The 22,769-nt window shown below is 44.1% G+C and overlaps 1 protein-coding gene across 1 annotated transcript in view; it reads left to right on the top strand.

Moving 5' to 3' along the window:
- Positions 1 to 22,769, top strand: part of CIMAP2 (ciliary microtubule associated protein 2) — a 193,967-nt gene that overhangs the window by 119,739 nt on the left and 51,459 nt on the right. The window contains exons 3-6 of the mRNA XM_069232614.1: positions 12,421 to 12,591; positions 13,102 to 13,224; positions 14,694 to 14,831; positions 14,935 to 15,075. Of these exons, the coding sequence (XP_069088715.1) occupies positions 12,421 to 12,591; positions 13,102 to 13,224; positions 14,694 to 14,831; positions 14,935 to 15,075 (573 nt within the window). The remainder of the gene's footprint in view (positions 1 to 12,420; positions 12,592 to 13,101; positions 13,225 to 14,693; positions 14,832 to 14,934; positions 15,076 to 22,769) is intronic.

The following is a 22,769-nucleotide window of genomic DNA, read 5'->3' as shown; positions in this document are numbered from 1 at the left end:
AGGCTGCAGATAAATCTAACAGGACTAGAATGGCACCCTGTCCCTCATCCACAAGTCTACGAATGGAATCAGTGGAGGAGATAAGGGCTGTTTCCGTACTATGAGCTTTCCTGAAGCCATGCTGCGAGGGATCTAAAACTTCCACTTCCCCAAGAAAATCCACTAGTGCCTTATTCATGATTTTCTCTAAAATCTTGGCAAAGAAAGGAAGGAGCGCAATTGGCCGTAAAATGTCAAGGTCTTGCACGTCTCCAAGTGGTTTCTTCTTTACAGGGACTACTATGGCCTCCTTCCATCTAGAAGGATAGCATCCAGATTTAGGAATTTCCTGAAAAATCGGAATTAGAATCCGAGCTATATAGTCAGGGACCACATGAATCACTGAAGGAGGACATGGATCTAAAGGGGAGCCAGACTTCATATTCAAAATTAGTTTGCTAAGATCGTCATGAGACGGGCAAGGAAAATCAGACAGAGTTACTTCACTAGCTAACGGATCGGGAGAAGTACAGGGAATCAACTCCCCACTGTCATCAAGAGGGGCGAAGTTAGCATAAGAGCAAAGGATCTTGTTTTCAAAATGCTTTGCTACCTTGTCACAGTACTCTTGTGTATTTACTAGATCAGGTGGCTTAGAGAGGGTGGATAATTCCTTGATCACCTTAAATAGCTCTCTCGGAACATTCAAAGCCTCCTGAACCTTAACCGTATAATAGGCAGACTTGGCCGCTCTATAAATTTTAAAGGTAGACTTGAGTAGCTCCCTTTCCTCAGTGCCAGGATTTAATTTCCACTGTCTCTCCAATTGACGGCATTTCCTTTGGAGAGCCTTCAATTCACTAGTAAACCAAGGTTGGTTTAACTTATTCCTACTAGTGGGCCTAAGAATCTTGGGAGGTGCCAGTTGAGACATAACAGTCTCCAGGCCCTGATAAAGGCTATCAAGAGGGAGCAGAAAGAACTTGTTGTCCTTTACCAGGGTCTTTTCTAGAGCTGGTATCAGTTCTACCTGTTTAATTTGTTTCCATGGTCTAAATACTTGATTCTCCCTATTACAAGGGGAGGGGCGAGTACACTTCATTACATTCATTTGACCTCAAAAAATATTTCTGTGCCTTAAGAAGTTGCCTGATTGGGTATGTCTTGCATGAGAAATTGTGAACATATTTTGAGTAGAACTCAGCTAGACTGAGGAATGCTCTAACATCTTCCTTGCTGGTGGGAGAGGGTGGGGAGCATCCAGAATCGCCTTCATTAAGGAAGCTTTAGGTACAATCCCTCTTCTGCTGATTTCATGTCCTAGATAAGGTGCTTCTGTTTTAGCTATTTTACATTTGCTATACTCCACTGTCATCCTTTGTCCCCTCAATATGTCCAATACATCAATCAATCTGGTGTCATGCTCCTGCTTATCTTTTCCCATTATCAGAATGCCATCCTGAAAGAATAACACATTGTCCAAGTCTTTAAATAATAAATACATAAGGCGCAGAAACATTGCAGCAGCAGATGCTAGCCCAAAGGGAAACCTGATGAATTGGAAGCATCCAAAAGGCGTAATAAAAGCCGTGGGACTGTGACTGCTCTCATGAAGTGGAGCTTGGTGGTATGCAGATCTTAAATACATGGTAGTAAACAACTTCACCCCCTTAGTTTTAGATAACATTTCATGGATTTTCAGGAGAGGAAACTGTTCTACCAGAATGTTCTTATTTAGGCCTCTTTAATCCACACAAAGTCATAGTTTTCCATTAGGCCGTCACACCTTAACCAATGGTAATACCCAATCAGAATCTTCCATAGACTCTATTATAACAGTTTTTGTAATTTGTCTAGTTCAGATTTTACTTCATTTCTGATGCTTAAGGGAATATGCCTGACTTTATGCACACATGGTGTTGCATTATCCTTTAAAACAATCTTGTGTTGGAATCCTTTTACACATACCACTTTATCTGAAGATACCTCAGGATATGCCAAAATTAAATGGTCATTGTTTTGCCACGTCAAGTCATCCATTACTAATACTGGCTTGGTACTGCTGTGATCTAAAATGATGCCCACATCTCCTTGATCCCACCACCCCAAAACAGAAGGACCAATTTTCGATACATAAAGCTTACAAAAGGCTTCTCTGTCTTTGAAAACGAAAGGATGCTCTCTGTAGCCTAATATATCAATGGAATCCCCTGCGATGCTCTTAGGAGCAATATCTGGTGATAAAAGTTAATTCCCTAACACAGAGGTAAATGTCTTGTCCCAGATACTCTTGTTTATAAACACATATGGAGAACCTGAGCCAGCAGTTATTAATATTTCGACACTGCCAATAGATACTTCGCATTTAGACTTGCCTCTTTTTGCCTTAGATACCCCAATGGGTTCCACACAGAAAAAACATGTTAATGTTCTCATCCTCACCACTGGATTGTGAATCTTGACTTTGACTAGAATCGTTTTCTAATAATTTTATCATCCCATTCTTGACTTTCTTGCAATTTTTTCTTATATGGCCCACAATGCCAAACGCTGTACAACATTGAATTTTAGCAGGGCACCTTTTGTCATTGGCAAAGTGCCCTGAGAATCCACACCTAAAACATTTCACACTGCTTTTGTTATTACTTTTACTTGTTACTGCTTTTGTTATTATTTTTGCTTGTTGTATCCCTGAAAATATTTTTCATAGGCTCCAGGTCCTTCTGGCTCAGGCTGGTAGTAGGAGGAGGAGATGGTCATGGAGGAGAGCAGGATCAGCCCGGGCAGCATGTCACCCAAGTTTCAAACAGGGGCGGCTCCTCTGCAATGACAGAGGAGTGTCGCCCCACTGGCTAAAAGCCAGAAGCAGAAAAATGAAACAATACTTTAATATCGTTTTATTTTATCTGCTGCTGGCTCAGCCATCATGTGAAGGGAGGGGTGGGGCTGGGCCATGGGTGTTGGGAGGGGGTAATGAGAAATTGAGTGCACTAAGTGCGCATGTTGTGTTTGGCGGCCTAAGATGGCTGTCCAAACACATATGCAGACTTAGGTTTCCCCAGCCTGGCTGTATACCCAGCCGGGCTGGAGAAACTGCACAGGCACCAGGGCTGTGGCTGAGCAGCAGTCTGAGCAGTCCCGGTCCAATCCTGGTGCTGCTTTCTTGCTAGCTTTAGCATGAAAGCAGCGTCAGGATTGCTGTGGAGCCTGTACTGGTACACCAGTGAATGCTGGGACACCAGAACAGGAAAGGAGGACGAGCAAGGCGGCAGCAGACAACGGCAGAGGCAGTGAACGGTAAGTCATTTTTTAAAAATGTATTTGTCCCCATCGTCCCTGTCGTCTCCCACCCCCCTTAATATTTGCAGCAGCCGCCAGTGGTTTCAAAACGTACTTGATGTACGGTGCAGGCAGGCAGAATACTGAATTCTGCTGGTTTCCCTGTGAGTGGGCGTGGGCTTTGTCTTTTGAGTTCTGCACTGTTTCTCTAATCAAAAGCACACAGAAATCCCCAACACTGGATTTGCACAGTGCTGTTGTTGCTAATTAAGTTAGCAGGATCCAGTCTAGCCACCTAGTTTGGTGAAAGTGCATACTAATAAGTCTCTTTAAAGCTGAGCATGCAGTGAAAACTAATTAAAAAATATTCAACCCCTCTGACTCGATTTATTAACCTGAAAGAAGCTCTGCATTGCCCCTTCCCCTGCCCCAGCCCACCAATCGCATTCCAGTCCCGACCAACGGCAGCAGTTGCTGGGAAGCAAAGGAGAGGAAAGCTTTTAGGGACACACCCACTCCTTCATTATTATCAAAGGCTTGCCTTGCCCCTGGCCATTTAGTTTAATGGCAGTGTTTTATTCCTGCCCTGGCCCATGTAAATAATGCCCGAAAGGGAAACTCGTATGTGAAAATGACAACCCACCACGCCCCCAGGTTTGTTGTTACAGGCCTGGCTTATGCCTGTAGCGCGGAATACTTCAACCTGCCAGCACAGGTGCAATACTGAGGAAGCCTCAGGTCACATTCACCCGACCTCTTTTCCACAGACAGAAACAGGGATTAACACCAGTTCATCACATAACAGCAGCAGCAATTTATTTCCAACTGCTCGGTCTTTTCATCTTTTTATTTTCTCCCAGAGTGGGAGATCGACGCCCCTCATGCCCTTGAAAAGCAGCTGCCCGTGGTAGCTATGGCGCAGAGCAGACATGCTTAGCTTGGGGCAACGAGTAAAGTATCTATGCAGTACCCAAACAGTATTAAAGTTTAAACACCAAAAAGTCAAATTCACAGACCAAATTAGAAAAATAGAGTTGAGGGTTACTCCATCATAAACATGACAGATATATCCCGTCCACCGAATTACAATTCCATTATAGTTTATAGACATCGTAATATGGCGTACGGGATTTCTGTCATGTTTGTGACAGAGTAACTCCTCAGCCAAATTCTAAATCATGGCCTTAGTCTTTTTTGGAGCTCAGAATCCTTCAGCGGGGCAAGCTGTATCCAATGAAATTGCATTCAAATCAGACACATTTGCCTTGAGGTCCCACTGAAGGCTTCAGAGGTCTTGAATGTCCAAAAGTATTTTAAGTCCCAACTTTTCAGGGTTTCTGGAGCAACTCCTCTGGGTCACGTATAATTCTTCCAGAACCCCAAGACCGCGAGGACAGCACTTATGTGCCATGAACCACTTTGACAGAGGTCACCAGCAAGGTCCAGTACATGTTCAGTCGGTACTTGTCAACTGGTCACTTCAGAAAAAGGTGCCTTTAAGCTTTTTGTGTCACTGTAGCCCCACAGAAGGCCTGCCAACTGACTTCAGGAGTTCACTCTTTGTACTGAGTACAAGATGGAGTATGTCCGGTCCTCAGGCTTCCTCTCGGTTCAGAGACAATGCATTTAGTCCTCTACTGTCCTTCAACAGGCCCAAAAACGTTCTAGGGTCTCTTGTGGTGCCACATTCCTAGTTTGCACGACCTAGTGGATGAGCAGACTCCTACAACACCCTAGCCAAAGAGAAAAAATTCCCAGGGACAGCCCTCCTTACTTTTGGAGCAGATACTGTTTGCTTTACTGCATACCATCCCACAAATCACCATTCTAAGGGGAGTCCAAGATGGTGCATGCCACCTGCCATTGGAGGGAGCTTGTGCACAAGTTAGGGCTGTGTTTATGGAAATGAGCAGCCCCCTCAGCTGTGTTCACTCAAAACTAGCTCTGGGGGTACCTTCCCTCCCTTTAGTTTTGAAGCCAAACTGGCTAGATGTGTGCCTTGGAGACAAGAGCTTTCCATTCTACAGGTCTCCACTTACACTAAACTATGAATGGGCATGCTTCATATCTGTCCCTTTCAAGTTAATGATGTTCTTGGGCCATCTGAACTGCCCTTCTGAGCTGATAGGAATCACATGCCCTACACCCAGTCCATCCTGTCACCAAGCCTAAATAATTGTTCTACTCTGGGAGCAGGTTTCACACCTCACAAAGCTCAAGCACTGGCTGTGCAGCTACTGGCAGGCTAATGCAAATTAAGGAGCTTCAGGAAGGGTGAAATTGCATTTCTAAAAAAGCACCGCTACCCAGCCCCATTTACCTCACCACATCCTCTCCTGAGCTCTCTGCCTTTTTCTCTGTCTTAACCACGCATATGCATAGTTTAGCACATGCGTGGTTAAGGCAGAGAAAAAGGCATGCATTGTTCCTCCAAGCGTCATTAGGCTTGCATAGGAAACGTCTGCGTTGTTGGCAACGCGTTGTTTAGGACGTTTACCTTAGGAAAAGTCATGTAAGTAGAGCTATGCCCTTTAAGTTCACCTTCCAGCTTTTATGGAGAGTATTTTAACTTAATGAATATCTTAATTCTGGGAGCAGCTCTTTCCAAATAAATCACTGTTCTCTGGATCATACATTTGTACATTTCAAGAAGTGATATTGAACTGTATAGTTAAATGTAATATTTTAGGGCCAGTAGGGCTATCTTATCAGTACAGTTCAATGATGAATGACCTAGTTGTCTTTAGCCATGAGACTGGGAGGGTGTTCATGGGCAAATCACTTTATCTGCTTATGCATCAGTTACCTTACATACAAGAATTATGATTGCATATTAGGATGCTGGCATTAAGCATCACATTATTGAAGTCGAAACTTCTAAAGATTTGAAACAATTTGACTCAGCACACACAACTAATTAATATTTTCAGATAATGAAAGCAGGACACACTCATAAGTGTGCAGCAAAATGCACAGACACCCAGAATCCTTTTCTTAATAGGAGAGATTCTTAATTCATGATTTTATTTAAAGCATTTCTTTTTCTTCTCTGATTTTTCTGTAGCCAATGTGTTTAGTCCAATAGGACTTCTTCAGGGCTACAAATTGTAAAATCATATAAATACAGGAGCAGACTTTTACTTAGAACATTGTAGGTTATTCATAATATTTCATGCATGTGCATTTTGCTGTCCACTCATGAATGTATACTGCTTTCATTAACTAAAAATATGAATTGGTTGTAGGTGCTGAGTCAAATTGTTTTTCAAGTTGATGGAGTTTTCTCCTGGGTTTGAAGACTAAAATGTCTGGTCCTTAAGACCTGCGCACAACAGTATTTCAATGTACAAGTAACCTAAGAATGTGTTGTGTGCTGTGTCCCTGTGCCTTAGTCACCTTTTTTGTAAATTACTTCTGCAGATTTGTTTTTAGAATATTCCAATGGCCCATATTGTAAGTTAGCTGGACTCTGGCGTGGGATAACTATGTTGCTGTAAATGTAGATTTTCCTAGTTTTAATGACGGAAAGTCTTAATTTTATTAAAGACACGGAGGCGAGTATTATGCGTTCTTTTCTTGCTTTAATAAAACAGCAGCAAGTGAAGAAACTACAAATCCCATGGGCGTAGGGAAAACGAGCCAATGGGAAACAATTTGTAGTCCCTAAACAGGAACCAATGAACATTAATGAATGGTATTATGACGTAACTGGACAGCGAACAGCCCTCTCTTCTTGCGCTTAACACCCAGCTGGTACGAAATAAAGGAAAAATAGAAGCCAAAATGAGAACAGCCATAATAAAAGATAACAACTCGGAGCAAAAGTTCGTAAGTCCAGGAAACTGATGATGGAGAGAAGCACACTGCTGGTCCGCCAGACAGAGAAGAGGATAAGGTGATATGGAAGATGTTGAAGGAGCATCCACACCATGGCTTGAAGGTTTAGGTAGCAGGTTGAACAGACGATGTTGACACTAAAGGGGGTGGTAGAAATAAAACAGACAATAGTTACTACAACCAGGGTGGGATAATACTCGCCTCCGTGTCTTTAATAAAATTAAGACTTTCCGTCATCAAAACTAGGAAAACCTACATTTTATGACAAGACCGGAGGCTCCTATTATGCGAGTTTAAAGCAAATTAATGACATTCGAAGAAACATTATCTACTGGTTTACAATAAAATACTCTAAAAACATTGTCATTAGACCAATCTGCAGATCTAAGAATGTCCTCAAGACGAGAACCCGTCCAAAAGGCTTTGGAAGCCATAGCACCTCTGGAAGAGTGAGCTCCAAAAGTAGAGGTGTCAATCCCAGCCAAAGACATGATCCACTTAACCCAGCAGGCCAAAGTAGCCGAAGACACAGGCTTGTAAGGTTTCCTGAAGGAAATAAGCAATTGATGAGATGAGGACGTTCTTAGATGAGCAGTCATGAGTTCATAAGCTTTTAAACATTGTGCAACACATAATTTAGGACGATCCGGAAAGTATGGATAAAAAACAGACTGTAAATTTGTTTTTGTTCTTCGAGACACAGTAAATAACACACCGGAAGGAGTAAACTGTCTTGCGGAAATATCTAGAGCTTTGACATCAGAAAGACGTTTAATAGAAATAAGGCACAACAACATAGTGAGTTTGGCCGACAACATCTTCAAAGAGAGGGAAGAGTTGTCGGGCCATGAGAGGAAAAAATTCAGAACTACATTAACATCCCATAACAATCTGTATTTAGGTAACAGAGGATTGGCAAACTTTACTCCCTTTAAAAGACGACAAATAAGCGGGTGTTCACCCACCGGTTTTCCGTTGACAAACTGGTGATTAGAAGAAATGGCTGACCTGTACAAATTAATAGTACGTATGAAAGGAATTTGGACCAATCTTGAAGGAATGCATCGGAGGCCAGGGCCAAAGGATCCGGACGCCAGCTGACGAATAGAGGGAGTTGTGAGTTGAGATGAGATGCGAACAAGTCGATCGTCATGGGTCCCCATTTGTTCTGAAGAAAATGGAAGATCATGGGATGGAGCTTCCAATCCGTTGAGTTGTGGAGATGACGAGAGTGCCAATCGGCAACGGAGTTGAGAGTTCCCGGGAGGTACTCTGCATGAACCAAAATTCGGTTTGTTAAGCAAAACTCCCAAAAGCTCTTTGCTAATTCTGCAAGGGGTTTGGATCTTGTACCTCCGAGATGGTTTATGTAACGGACCGCCGAAATATTGTCCATCCTGAGTAGGATAGCACAACAGACCTTGTTCTTTGCGAGGCTTCTGATTGCAAAGGAGCCTGCAAGCATCTCTAAACAACTGATATGCAATTTGGACTCCTCTAACAACCATAAACCTCCAGTCGAGATTGTGCCACATTGGGCCCCCCAGCCGGTTAGGCTTGCATCTGACTCTAATACAAGATCTGGGGCTGATGGAAAGATAGTTCTCCTGTTCCAGGCGTCTAAATGGTCTGTCCACCATTGCAACTCTGTACGGGAATCGTAATCCAGTGGAATAATGTCTGCATAAGAAAGTCCTTTGCGTAAATGTTGAATCTTTAGACGCTGTAGTGCCCGGTAATGCAAGGGACCTGGAAATATGGCCTGGAAGAGGAAAGAAGACTGACGACGCGAGCGAGGGTTCTTAGGGAAATGGACGAATGACGTAATACTTGAAGAATCTCTGACTTGATAGATTTTATTTTTACAGAAGGGAGAAGAAGACTGGCTGAAACTGAATTTAAAAGAAAACCTAAGAATTCTATACTTTGGGTAGGAAGAAGAGAATTCTCCTTGTTGATAATGAATCCCAAGTCTGATAGAAGAGTACAGGTTAGATTGAGGTGTGTTGTGAGTAATTGTTGCGATTGACTCATGAGGAGAATATCATCTAGATAGATGAGGAGTCTTACACCCTGAGCTCTGAGGTGTGCCACCACTGGCTTCATGAGTTTGGTGAAACACCATGGCGCTGAGGAAAGACCGAAAGGTAGAGATTTAAAGTGGAAGAATTGATCGAGCCATTGGAATTGGAGAAACTTCCTGTGTTCTGGATGTATCGGAACGACCAAGTAGGCATCCTGCAAATCCTAACGAACCATCCAATCGTTCTGCTGTAGGGAATCCCTGAGATGAAGGATGGTTTCCATCTTGAAATGGCGGTAGACCACAAACTGGTTGAAAAACTTGAGATTGATAACAGGTCGCATCTTCTTGTTCTTCTTTTGAACCAAGAAAATGGAGCTGGTGAAACCTGCAGGGTCTGGGAGAGTAAGAGCAATAGCCTGCTTCTGGAGAAGGGACTGAACTTCCAAAGAAATAAGAGCGGACATGTCTGTAGAGAAACGAGGAAGAGGAGGGGCGATGGTTTGCACTGGGATGGAATAGAATTCTATCATATAACCCTGAACAGTGCTTAGAACCCAAGGATCTGAGGTGATTAATAACCAATTTGCCAGAAAATAACAAAGACGACCGCCCACGGAGACATGAGAAAGAAAATGATTTACCTGTTTGTTTGGTATTTCTGGTATTTTTAAAGCCTTTGGAGTGAAACCCTCTGGTCCTTTGCGAATAAAACTGAGGTCTGAATTCTTGGTGTCCTGTGTTGTAATTGCCACAGGAGCCTTGATTGTAGTAGGAGCGGCCGGCAAAGCGGCTCCTGCCTCTGCCGGCCCTGACAAAAACCTGCTGATGAAATACCTTCTTTAAAGACTGTTGAGCCTTATCCAACAAGGTGAAAGTGGCTACGTATTTGCCTATCTCTTTAATAAAATTGTCACCAAATAAAAAACCCTCTGTTTTTGCCTGAGGTTGGAGAGCGGCCAAGTGTACAAGTTTGGGATCTAGTTTAAGAAGAATGCCTTTGCGCCTTTCCTGAGAAATAGCTGAATTAGCGTTTCCCAGAAGGCATACCGACCTCTGGACCCATAAGGACAGTTCTTCTGGATCAATAAAGGACCCATCAATCCTGGCGGATTCAGCCATGTCAAAAATCTGGGTGAGAGGGCCAATGATATCCAATAATTTGTCCTGGCATGAGGACCAGGCTTTATTGATTCCTTTTCTAGGATCTTTGCCGAATTTGGTGAAGAAAGTTAAAATAGGTTGGTCGATAATAGGGGTAGTGGAAGACTTGTGCCCCAGAGAGGGACGAGGACACTCTGATCTGAGCTTGTCCCGTGTTTGTTTGTCCAGTGAACTAAATAATTTGGCTGACACATATTCCCCCACATGAGCTGCTTGATACCATTCAGTCGAGTTGGGGTGTAAAATAAATGAGGGATCAAACATAGGCACACCTTCACAATCTAGAAGTGGATTTGAGGTGCCTGCGTTAGATGAAGAGAGTTTAGATTTCCTAGAAATGGGCGAGGAGCAAACATCATCATGGTCAGATGGATCAACATCTGAATCTGCATCAGGTACATTGTCATCAGTGTCAGGTATAGAGGAAATTATTAAGGGAGACATGACATGTTTAGTTTTGGCCTTGCGTTTTTGAGCTGTACCTTCTGAAATGTTATTCTCCTTACTCGGAGTCTTTTGAGGAACCGCGTCCTCTGCCATGGGTGACCTGGGGGAAGGGCGCTGTCTGCAATCCCCTGCAGACTGGGCAGATAAAGACTTGTTGAGCATCTTTAAAACCGAAGATTCTAGATTTTTCGATAATTTATTAATAGAAGTATTGACAGCTTGTTGTACTGAATTTTGAATAAACATATTAATGTCTTGTTTAATAGCAGACACTTCCTCCTGGTCAACCTGAAGAGAAGTGGAACTGCCAGACTCCATATTTGTTATGCAGTACTGAAGGACCCAGAAATGAAACACAACCAGTCAAACTAGGTGCTAAAGAGTTAATGTGGAAAGGAGGGGAAGTGAGAAGTCTAGTAAGCCCGCCCCGTGGTGTGTAACTGGGCCGTCTTACAAACAGGCGACAGCAGGCAGAGGAGCACATCAGGAGGAGGAGAACAGCCGGTAGGTAAAGTGCTGGGAACGCGCTAAACAGCTTGAGGGAAAACACCAGGAGTCAGGAAACACCTCTCTCCTCAAGCGCGAGCCGAAATAACGGCTGAACGCCTGAGGAGCGGGTGAAACCGCTCCTGGAACTCAGCACGCGCGACAGTAAAATTAATAAAATAAATAAAATAAACGTGTGGCAACTTGCCGGCTAGGCAGAAAAGTAAAAGGAACACGAAATTTGCACAGTGCGTGTACGCACACCAGAAACTAAATTCAAGACAGCATTTACCATATAAAATACACATAACACAGAGTAATGAAGAAAAAATGACTTAACTGGCTGCGAGCAGCAAGAAAAGAGGGCTGTTCGCAGTCCAGTTACGTCATAATACCATTCATTAATGTTCATTGGTTACTGTTTATGGACTACAAATTGTTTCCCATTGACTCGTTTTCCCTACGCCCATGGGATTTGTAGTTTCTTCATTTACTGCTGTTTTATTAAAGCAAGAAAAGAACGCATAATAGGAGCCTCCGGTCTTGTCATAAAATCTACGTTACCTGCTACTAGCTATGTATGTCAACTTGTAATAGGCCTAGAAGGCTCATTTAGAGTTTGGTGGGGAGGGCACGCTAGTGCCCTCTCCACAAAACTGAAAGGCCACCCGCCTGATATACAGATGGGCGGACCGTAAGTATGTCAGCGACTGAGACGACTTTATCTCCATTGTTGACATATGTCTATGACAGCCGAAGGAGAAAGGGCCGTCAGAGGTTTGGCCATTCGACCACCCAAACGATGTTGTCGGGTCGTAAGTGTTTGTATTTTCAAAAACAAAATCCGTCTTTGGGATTTTGTTTTTGAAAATAAAAATCATGTTAAATGTTTGATGGGTGGTACTGTCATGTTGATGGAACCGTCTGTCAAACTATTAATCCATTGACAGGAAGTGCTGTGTTGGTGGTTCCTGCCAATGTTAACAGATGTCCTCTGGGCTGCTGATCATCTCTAATTTCACTTCGAACTATAGATCAGGCCCTAAGTGTTTACTCTGCTGTATTTCTTTGCTTCTTAGAGATCTTAGCATGTGATGGGTGTAAACAATAAGAAATGTGTTTGAAATACAAATATGTTCACGTCAATGCAAATGAGGCGACTGTATTGATGCAACTGTTCACTTTAAAGGAATATTGTGTTTTAGGAACAACGATTGGGTCCAGGAACATACAATGTCACTCAGGGCGATTTTATACCCTGTAATGTTATGAAGAAAGCATCTGGTCCTGGCTGGAAAAGAGCACAGGAAACCGAAAGATTGACACAAATGCCCCACCTTCTCTACAAGGAGATGTGGGAGAAACAACGATTTCTGGTGAGATGTTTGTACGTATTTTCATTTTCCAGAGGTAAGTGTTTTGTATTATTAATTAGGTACTTGTATTGCTTGTTAAATTATTGACATGATTCAATTACAAGTGCACATCCAGTGCCTAATTTGAGCTGGTGGTTGCCGGTGGTGGCCACTGGCACTCGCTTTTGGCTGCCAGCACTTAGTTTTCCTCATTGGATATTTCCTGAGAGCAACAAAGGGAAAAACACACCAAGGGGAAAGAAAGAAGAGAAAGAAGGTAAAAAACATCACAAAGGGAAACATCAGGGACCTGCAAGGTGAGGTAAAGGGGCAGGAAGTGTCTGGTAATGGATTAAAGAGGCCTGAGGTGAATTGAAGACTATCAGGCTTGGCATTCAGTGCACTGGCGTTTAATTGCACCAGCACAGGCTTCTGAGCACAGCTTTGGGCACCAACACTCTTTCTTTTTTTAATTAAGAACTGAGCACATCATAGATGGAATGTCATTATAATATTCATTTATTTTGTTAGAAGGAAAATATGGGACCAGGGCGATATAATATCAAGGACTTTTTGGAGCTGGGGCTGATGAAGCCAGGAAGCAGCAGAGGTGTATGCGAGACCAGAGATCCACGCTTCAAAGAGTCCGCACAGGTGGGCACCTTCTTCAATATTTATGTGTCGATTCTTGGCAATGCTACTGAAAGCTCAGCGACATTTAAATAGTCAACGGTGTCACGTGTAAATTGTTCCTTTTGGCTAATTAGTCATTTCAGATTAGCTCTGCAATTGATTTTCATAAAGCTATAACTACAGATGATAGAAACAGCAAATCCAACTGGTAATTTCAATTGCCTTGGTTTGTAATACTGCAGTCAGGTCAATAAATCATGTAGTGTTTTGTAAAAGTAAACAAATGGAAAGTGTGATCCAGTTCAGCAGCCATTTAAAAAAGGACAAAATAACAGAAGTCAGAGGGGGACAAAGAAGTAAGTTTTTGACCACACTTACAGAACGAGTTAAAGTTTTGCTGGCAGAATTTCTATCTAGAGCACGTGTGGCAGAACCACTTTTCCACCGCACTGGCTGAAGAAATTCTGCTGCACGGTGGCTGAGGTCACTTTACCAGAGAGGCTGACATTTCCACTGGAGGAGCCATTTTGTGAGGCATGGGGGCTTGGAGGACCACATATATTTGAGCAGAACAACATACTAGTTCCTCATGGTCCAAAATGTCTGCTTGTTAAATGCCTGGTGCTCATTTCTGAACTAGACCTGGGAAGTCAGAAAAGCCACACTTCGTGGGTGTAGAGAGGTAAACCACGGCCGCCGGCCCAGATTTCAGTGACTGCACTCTTATGCCCGATCAGTTAGGAAAGAAAGCAAGGAGAGTGGGGGACAGGATTCTACTATTATGATTATGGTTATTGTTATTATTGTTAATACTAATGAGCATAATCATGATATTGTTAGGAATAGTATTAGCAGTGGTGTTAATAATAATAATAATAACAATAATAATAATTATTATTATTGTTATTATTATTATTATTGTTGTTGTTGTTAATATTATTATTTCTGATAACAATCACAATGATAATAACTTGCATTACAGAGTGCTTAATACTGTGGTTTTTGCTGCTTCAAAGTGCTGTAAATAGCTTTTAAGATAATGACCAATCCTGCTACTGTCTGAACTACAAATAAGAGACAATCTGTATTTGTTATTAGCATTTCATCATGCATTCCTTGCTTGTAAAGTGCAAACATTTGAAGAGTATGAGCGCAAGCACTGGAGAGTTCAAGACACATTGCTACGGAGAAGCAACTTGGCTTTGTTTTTAAGTCCTGAATGGATAAAGACAATTATAGTTATTTCTTCAGGACATGTTTTGTAAACTCTTAAAATATTCTAATAGATATTTTCATAAGCTACAGCTATCAAATTCTTTATTTATGTTCCAAAACAACATTATCTTTCTGTATTGCCTCTGTTAAATTGTTACCACAATAAATAATGCTTCCATGGTATAATTTCTTCAAATGTATTAACTTCAGCTCTCAATTTTCTCCATATCACAGATAAATCTATATCTTTGATAAATTCTCATTTGTGTCTATAGTTTGCCACTCCTGGTCCTGGTACTTATGGTAAAGGGGGAAACCCTTATGCACTACTAGAAGAAAAAGAAAGACAGTGTGGTATCTGTCGTGGAATAATGGACTCGAAAACCACAAAAGGTCTTCCATACCCTGGAATGGTGAGTCAATACAATTTGGCTTTGTTTTAGGAAAATATGAGCAACCAACACTTTGCATTTTGGTATAACTCTCTTCCTTTAATGGATGTTTTGTGGTTCAAAGGCAAGCAATTTGGGACCAGGAACCTATAATGTACGAAATTATATGGATGACCTGCTAAACCGGGTGGTCAGCATACGCGGTCCTTATGATCTTTTCACCGGAGAAAGGACCAAGATTGCTTCTGGATATTTTGCTACACCGGTAACTATGATAATTTACCATTTTAGATGCATTTAATGAACACAAAAGAACTTAAACCCTATTTTATTGCCATTATCCAATGTGTACAATATAGTAATGACAATAGGAAGTAAAATGATTTCCTATTTACCAAGAAAGGAATTACATTTGTCATTTTATCCAATCCTTTAGTACATTTTTCTTATTGATCATAAAGATTGTTGTGATTTCTTTCTCCAAATATTCTTCCTTCTTCTTTAAGAGGCTAAAGACATCTTTGGAGCTTCCAGAATTTGCCACAATTTTCCTTTGACTAATAGGTTTACGTTGTTTCCATGTCCAACAAGATTTAACTTTTTATTTGTGCTTTCAATTTGTAATACCTGTTTTCTAGTTACTGATTTGGTATATGTGTTTAGTGTACTAGTTCTTTATTTATTTAACCTGCTTTTTCATGCTGTTTCTCCGTTGACTCCTTAAGAACAGGTATTAATTTGGGCATATAATTAATTAATTAATTAATCTTTATTTTGGCCATTTTGGCCATAAAAGATGTACACAAAAAACACACATATGAACATGTAAAACCATCAAGGAAAAGTAAACAGGAAACACATCAGATAAAAAACCATACAATTAAAATAGTAACTTAAAGTTAAATAGGAGCCTGCAACTTTAAAATACGGGTACGAATATGCCAGACATTGGTAAGGAATTTGGCTAGTGCAAACACAATTGGACCTGAAACATCAGTTTTTAAAATTCTGTACACCGGGAGGTACTCCCTAAAACCAAGGTTTCTAATAAGTGGTAGGAGCCAATATTTCCTGGCGGCCTTGTAAGTTGGACAAAACAAGACCACATGCAGATCGCTTTCCTCTGCTCCCACACATGTCGGACATAGCTTGGTAGATGGCAGTGTGGACCAGGAGCAGGTGTAAGATCGCAGAGGCAATGTACCATATCTCCATTGGAGAAATAGCTTCCTGGCCAGCACAGGAGACATAGCATCCAGAACCCTCTCCAGGCGGTATGAGTCCTTGCTTTGCGCGAATACAGATGTTAATGACCCCTCATTCTTGCAGACTAGGGCCATAGCTAATTTCTGCTCGTGGTAAGCACTGACCAAAGCTCTTCGTGGGATCCTTAGTGAGGCGTTAGCTGGATCCGACCACAGGTCAGGGAGGCCCAATCCCATACAGGACTTTTTTATATATTTTATCCACGGGATCTGTAGAGCTTTAGGGTGGGTTGAAAACTCCCTCAGTTCCGCCCTATAAGAAGAGAGTTCCTCGGTGCTCCATAGCCTTCGCCAGAAGACTATGGGTCTGAGACCTAATTCATCTGCTATTGGTCTCAGACCCAGATCCATCCTCAGGGGGAGGAGCCGAGTACTGGACGGGAGTGCTACTATCTGTCTAATGAAGTTGTTCTCAGTTATAGACAAACTGCAGGAAGCTGTATGACCCCACAGTTCCGCCCCGTACATCAAAGCTCCTCTAGCCTGTGCCTTGTATATCTGGATAAGCGGCCCCAGCGGTCGATATGTGGAGCTTCTCATCAACCGAGCAATGCCACCAGTGGTCTGCACTAATTTAAGATTAACCCTAGTCTGGTGAGTTCCCCAGGACATGGTTTCATTCAACGTTACACCTAGATATTCAAAGGTGGAGACTCTCTCTAGACGTGAAGCTCCCAGTAAGGGGTTCGGGCGTGATCTTGGGGTTGGGTTCATAACCATAAACTTGGTTTTGTTAACATTGATTTCCAACCCCCTATCTATGCAAAAAGCCACAAAAGAATCAAGGATCCTCTGTATCCCCATGGGGGTTTTGGACAGCAGCAGGGTGTCATCTGCAAACATGATTGCAGGTACCCTGATGCCATTCAATTTTGGGGCATCAGTGTATTCAGTTCCACTGAGATGGGCGATTACCCCGTTGACGAAGAGGCAGAACAGGGTCGGTGCCAATACACAGCCCTGTCTAACCCCCCTGTCAACGTGGAATCTGTCCGTTAATTCCCTGTGTCTCCCGCACCTAACCCGGGCATAGTTATTATGGTGCAATCTCTTTAAAATTATCAGGATGTCTGGGGGGACCCCCATCTCAGCCAGAACACTCCAGAGTTTACCTCTGGGCACGAGGTCGAACGCAGCCCTCAGGTCCACAAATATAGTGTATAAACTACCCCCTTCCAATATTGCTGCCCTCCAATAGATAACGTTCAGACGAAAAACCTGGTCCACTGTAGAAACTCCCTTTCTAAATCCCGCCTGATACGGACTAAGGGCACCCGTTTCTTCCACCCAGTCCTGAAGCCGATTCAGCAGTATCCTGCCAAACAGCTTCTGTGACACGTCAATTAGACTGATTGGTCTGTAGTTGGCTGGGAGCAGGGGCGAGCCCCTTTTAAATATAGGAACCACCTCTGCCCCCAGCCAAGTACTCGGAATTTCCATGCCACACAAAACTCCATTAAACACTGCAGCCAGATAGGGGGCCCAAACACCGGGCTCCTGCTTGAACAGGTCCCCGGGCAGGCCGTCCAATCCTGGCGCCTTTCCAGCTTTGAGTCCCATTAGTGCTACCTTCACCTCCCCCACTGTTATCAAATCCCCGCCATACTCTACCAGTCCAGTACCGAAATCAATCTTAGTTTCTCCCTGCTCGGAACTGTAGAGAGACTGGAAGTGTGCCTGCCACACCCCTGCTGCAATATTTGGTTCTATTGCCGAATGGAGGTTCCCCGACCCCCCGTTTACTATTCTCCAAAACATTCGGTGGTCTCTTGTTGCGAGGGAAGTGGTAAGCTCCTCCCACTGGTTCTCCTCCCATTCGGTTTTAGCATGGATGACCAGTTTTTTATAAGCCCGTCTACTTTCTCGCAGCTTCTCTCTATCTGTTCCCTCCTTGATGCATCTGAGGAGTTCTCCCTTTGCCTTCCTGCAGACTGCATTGTACCATAAGGAGTTATGTTGTTGGATCCTCTTCTGATTCTGGACCCTAGTAAAAAGCTCAGACGCCGCTCCCTTTATAAGGTCCTCATGAGCCTGATATAATTTCTCATGATGGACTATATTGCCCACATCGTTGGCTAGCTCTCCCACTTTTTCCAAAATGGGGATTAAACCTGCGTAGAGCTTCGAAAGTTTCACTTGGCTCGTAGCTAGTTTATCCCACCTGATTCTTCTCCTGTTATTGTCTAATAGTAGTTCAGGTTTGGGCTCCCCCATGGTTGTTATGGAGGCCTTTGGCCCAGGATGGGTAAGATCGAGTTCAAGGGCGTTATGGTCACTATCCAGTCTCTCCACCACCCTAAAGTCCAGGATAGAAGACCAGTTCACTATCTGTACAAGAGCATAGTCCAAGCGGGACTCTCTTCCCACTCTGTTGTACGTGGTTTTGCTTGGTACATCAGACTTAATACGTCCATTGCAGGCTCTAATTCCATGCTTTAGGGTGAGAGCAGTAATCTGCAAAGCCACAGGCGTCCATGCCTTTGGGGAAGGTGCTACAACAGAGGGTACTGACCACCTGAACTCTTCTTCCATGGGAAATCCCTCTACGAGACCGACCAACGGCTCGAAATGGGAATTTAAATCCCCTCCCACTATGTAAGGGATATCTCTTGGCATTTCCGCTAAATATACTGAAAGCTCCTCTATAGTGGGGGATTCACGCGAAGCTCCCACTGGCCTGGAGTAAATATTTATCAGGGCAAGTTTCGCTAGGTTCGGCCAGGCTAATAAAACCACTAGGATGTCATCTGATGGCACCGGTAGGCGTGAAGCCTGACATCCTAAGTGGGAAGCCACCCAAGTTGTGAGTCCACCAGAGGGGCGGCCCTTACCCTCCCACCTAGCCGAGATGGAAAATGACTCGTAACCTTGATGGTTGTAATCTTCCCTTGCCCAAGTCTCTTGGAACATGCAAACATCCCCGGACTCAATGTAAGTTATCCAATCTTGGATGCCCAGTTTGCTGGCTAAACCAGCCACATTCCACCAAATTAGTCTCATGTGCGCTGGAGAAGCCACAGAACAGATTGCAGGGATGGAGTGGGGGGAAGAGCCAGTACCAAAGCCAGAAACTACACCAATTACTCTAACAGGGTCATTTTCAGAAGTGGGTTCAGCCGGATCAGGCAGTTTACTGGGACCATTATCCAAGGTCACAGGATTTGAGTTCGGGTTTGGGGGCAGTCAGTCCACACCATCCAGACCATTCAGACAGTTAAAACGATTGTGGTCCAAAAAGGGAGTCTCCGAAGGTCGATAAACTGGATGTGGAGCATATCCCCTGTATCTAGATCTTCGTTCCACCCTTGTCCAGTTACCTTGTGACAAGTCATGGTGCAAGCGAATGGGAGGGAAAAAGAAAGAAACTGGCAAAGTCTGTATGGTAGAATCCAGTGATCTATTTGACCCAGCACAAATGTATAGTACTGTTCCAGGGTCTCGAAAAGACACAATGATACAGTCCCCTGCTATTGATTTCCCCGACTTCCCCAACCATGGTACCCTTCTTACCATAATGATCTCATTGTTGAGGTGAGCTGGAAGAGGTCTGTTCCAATTCAACCATTTAATGGTTTTCCTCTTGAGTGAGTGATAGTTCTCATTTTCACCCAATTCTAGAGAGGGAACACCAGCCAACACCACCATGAGGCTGTTAGCCTCTGGTGGTAAGTCGGGTCCTCGTGGTCTAGGGGCAGGCTTACCAGGGAGTATACGTTGGAGTGCTGGGCCATCTGTTTCTGATGGTAGGATGTTAGAGTTAGTAGGTAAAATTGGAACTGGGATAGCCATAAGTGGCTGTAAAAGAGGGGCGGCAGTGGTGCCCAAGGGAGGCCCCGTGTGGATCGGTGGGTTTTGTATATTGGGGAAGGTTCCTATTGGTAGATTGGACTCAATGGTTCTACTCTGTTTGTTGTCCAAAATTTTCAGGGTGGTTAAAGTTGCCTCCAGAGTGGTCAGCCTGAATTCTATTTTCTGCAAGCTCTCGCTAATGGGCAACAAGAGTGATCTAATTAAAGATTCAATGCTCCCCAAAGAGCTGCCGGGAAGTAATGTGTTAAGTGGGCTCTTCCCTTTGTCGCTAATGGAAGCAGTGGTAATAATATTAGTACCCTTGAGGGGAGTAGCCTTCTGCACATTAACTAAAGGCCTGTCCAACATAGGTACGGACTTGAGTGACTTTCCAAAATCAGAGTGGGGGATCTTTTTCTTCCCCTGACCACCCCTCATCTTCCTTCTGCGTTTATTTGGTGGTAGGTCATTCACCTCTGCCACCACAGTTTGCTTTAGCTTATTAATCTTGATTTTGGCTCTGGTGTGTGTTTGGGTGAATAAGTCAGCTGCCGAACTACTGGCAACTAATAGTGGAGTGGTGTCCGTAGTTTGTTTAGGAGGTGGGCCAGAAATGGTAGAACTATCCCAGAGTAATAGGGGAACGTCTTCTTGGGATGAAAGATCCCTGGCTGCCATTGAGGGAACCTTCCTCTTGGGAGATAGGATAGGGAGTTATGTCACTGAGGGGCCTATTTTTCATGTGTTCAATCGAGCGACGACGCTCTGTCCTACGCATCTCCAGAGAGGTTTCGATTCCCCCATCACCCTTTACCGATTTAAAGTAATTGTCCAGAGTCCCAGTGTTGGCTCCCCCCTCCTTCGCTGCTGCTCCACCTAGGGCTGATGATGGCATACCCAGAACCTTTTTCGCATACCAAGTAGGATCAAGGAAATGCAGGTGAAAGAGAGTGGGCCCAGCCCAGCCTCCTGCGTGCCCTGACGGCCACAGACGGAACGCGGAAGTAGCTGTTTGAAATTATAAGAAAAAAGTTAAGCTATGAGTGGGGCGGGGCTTGCAGGGAGAGCGGCCAGATGACAGGAGGCGCGGGTTAACAGGACTGCTGGGAGACGTAGTCCTGTCCCGACGCTCGCAGCCCTGCACTCGCCCAGTCCCTCACCGAAACCGTCCGTAGGTTTTGCACAAGCGGCTCTCCCGCTGCAGCGGGACCCGCGAAGCGGGTTCCGCAAGAAGTAGAGGAGAGTCCAAAGGCAAACCAGCAGCAAACAGCAAGTCCGACGGTATCCCAGGGGAGTGGAGCTCAGAGGTGGTTTTTCAGGCTGTGAGTGGGGCGGGGCTTGCAGGGTGAGCGTTATTAAGGTCGGGTTTCGTTTGTCCCTATTTATTCTGTCCTTTTCTTCTGGTCATTCAGCCAGTATCCCTCTCTCTTTCTCAGGCTCCGTTCGGGTTCCCACTGTGTTCCGTCCTGATTGGAAGGGATTCCTGTCTGGTCTTGACTGGACGTAGCAGAGGGTCTCCCAAAAGTAAAGACAAATGAAAATATGTTAGTGTAGGGTAAATAGGTTTATAGCGGGTTAGTAGGAGTGGGGGTAGGTATATGTGGTTGGGGTTGAGGTATTTCACAATCACTCAGTGCGCATCACCTGTCCGTGTAGTATCTAGTGTTCTAATGTTCTCTCTTTCCTAGAAGAGAGTGTTTCTTTCCTCTCTCTCTCTCTCTCTCTATTTCTTTTAGTAGTTTGTGAGGTTAGGGGGGGGGGGGCGGTTATCGGAGGGGTCCTCCTTTCAAAAGATCTCCCCTTCCTTGCAGGACCTGCCTTTAACCTTCCCTGCGGTCCGTATGCCCCGTAACCACTGGGGTAGAAATCCCCAAGCCAGGTACGAACGTACCTGTAGGGGCCACGCCCCTCCGGGGACGCGGCCGGCTCTCTCGCGGTCTCCCGACTTTGTTTCTGCAGGGTAGGGAGACGCCCTGGGGTTTTCCTCCGTCCTTCGCGGGTCTCTACTCGGACCGGGCTTGAACTCCGTCTCTGTCCGCTCTCCCGTCGCTCCACTGGTCTCACTTTCTCAGGGGTCTGGTCTCACTTTCTCAGGGGCATATAAGGATTAGTAATGCAGTACACTTCTTTTTGTCATTTGGTAGATCCTCATTTACAGTGCTTTTTACAAACCCTAGTACATTTCTGTATGAGAGGATGTTTGGGTTTGATGCAGGTATTACATTATTAGCTCAGAAACACTAAACAACTTCAATTTCATGAACAAAAGAGTAATTGGTTGCCACTCAACTCTGTTTAGAAAAATGCAAGAACTCAAACCTAAAGTGAAGCCAAGAAGCCCCTTCCCCCAAAGGGGAAGTAATGCCAATAGATTCTCATAGTAAATCAGCTATAGCGGCTGAGCCCGGAAGCACTAGAATACTGTTTGTTTATATCTCAGCCACAGAATGTGCCAAGACCTTATGAGTTTAGTTGCAGTGTCTTCATTTTAACGGCTTTACCTTCCAACTATAATTAAAGACCCAGGGCCAGATGTAGCAAACCATTTGCAGCTCGCAAACGGCGAAAATCGCCGTTTGCGAGTCGCAAACGTGGGTTTGCTATGCAGAAATGCATATTGCGAGTCGTTACCGACTCGCAATATGCATTTCCGACTCGCAAATAGGAAGGGGTGTTCCCTTCCTATTTGCGAGTCGCTGTGGGATGCAATACCATTTGCGACCGCGTAAGCAGTTTCAAATGGCATCGCAGTTACCATCCACTTCAAGTGGATGGTAACCCACTCGCAAATTGGAAGGGGTCCCCATGGGACCCCTTCCAGTTTGTGACTGGACCCAAAAATATTTTTTCAGGGCAGGGAGTGGTCCAAGGGACCGATCCCTGCCCTGAAAAAATACTGAAACGA

Source organism: Pleurodeles waltl, chromosome 4_2, assembly GCF_031143425.1.
Source record: "Pleurodeles waltl isolate 20211129_DDA chromosome 4_2, aPleWal1.hap1.20221129, whole genome shotgun sequence".
In the NCBI taxonomy this organism is placed as follows: domain Eukaryota; kingdom Metazoa; phylum Chordata; class Amphibia; order Caudata; family Salamandridae; genus Pleurodeles; species Pleurodeles waltl.
This window is presented reverse-complemented; position numbering and strand designations above follow the sequence as displayed.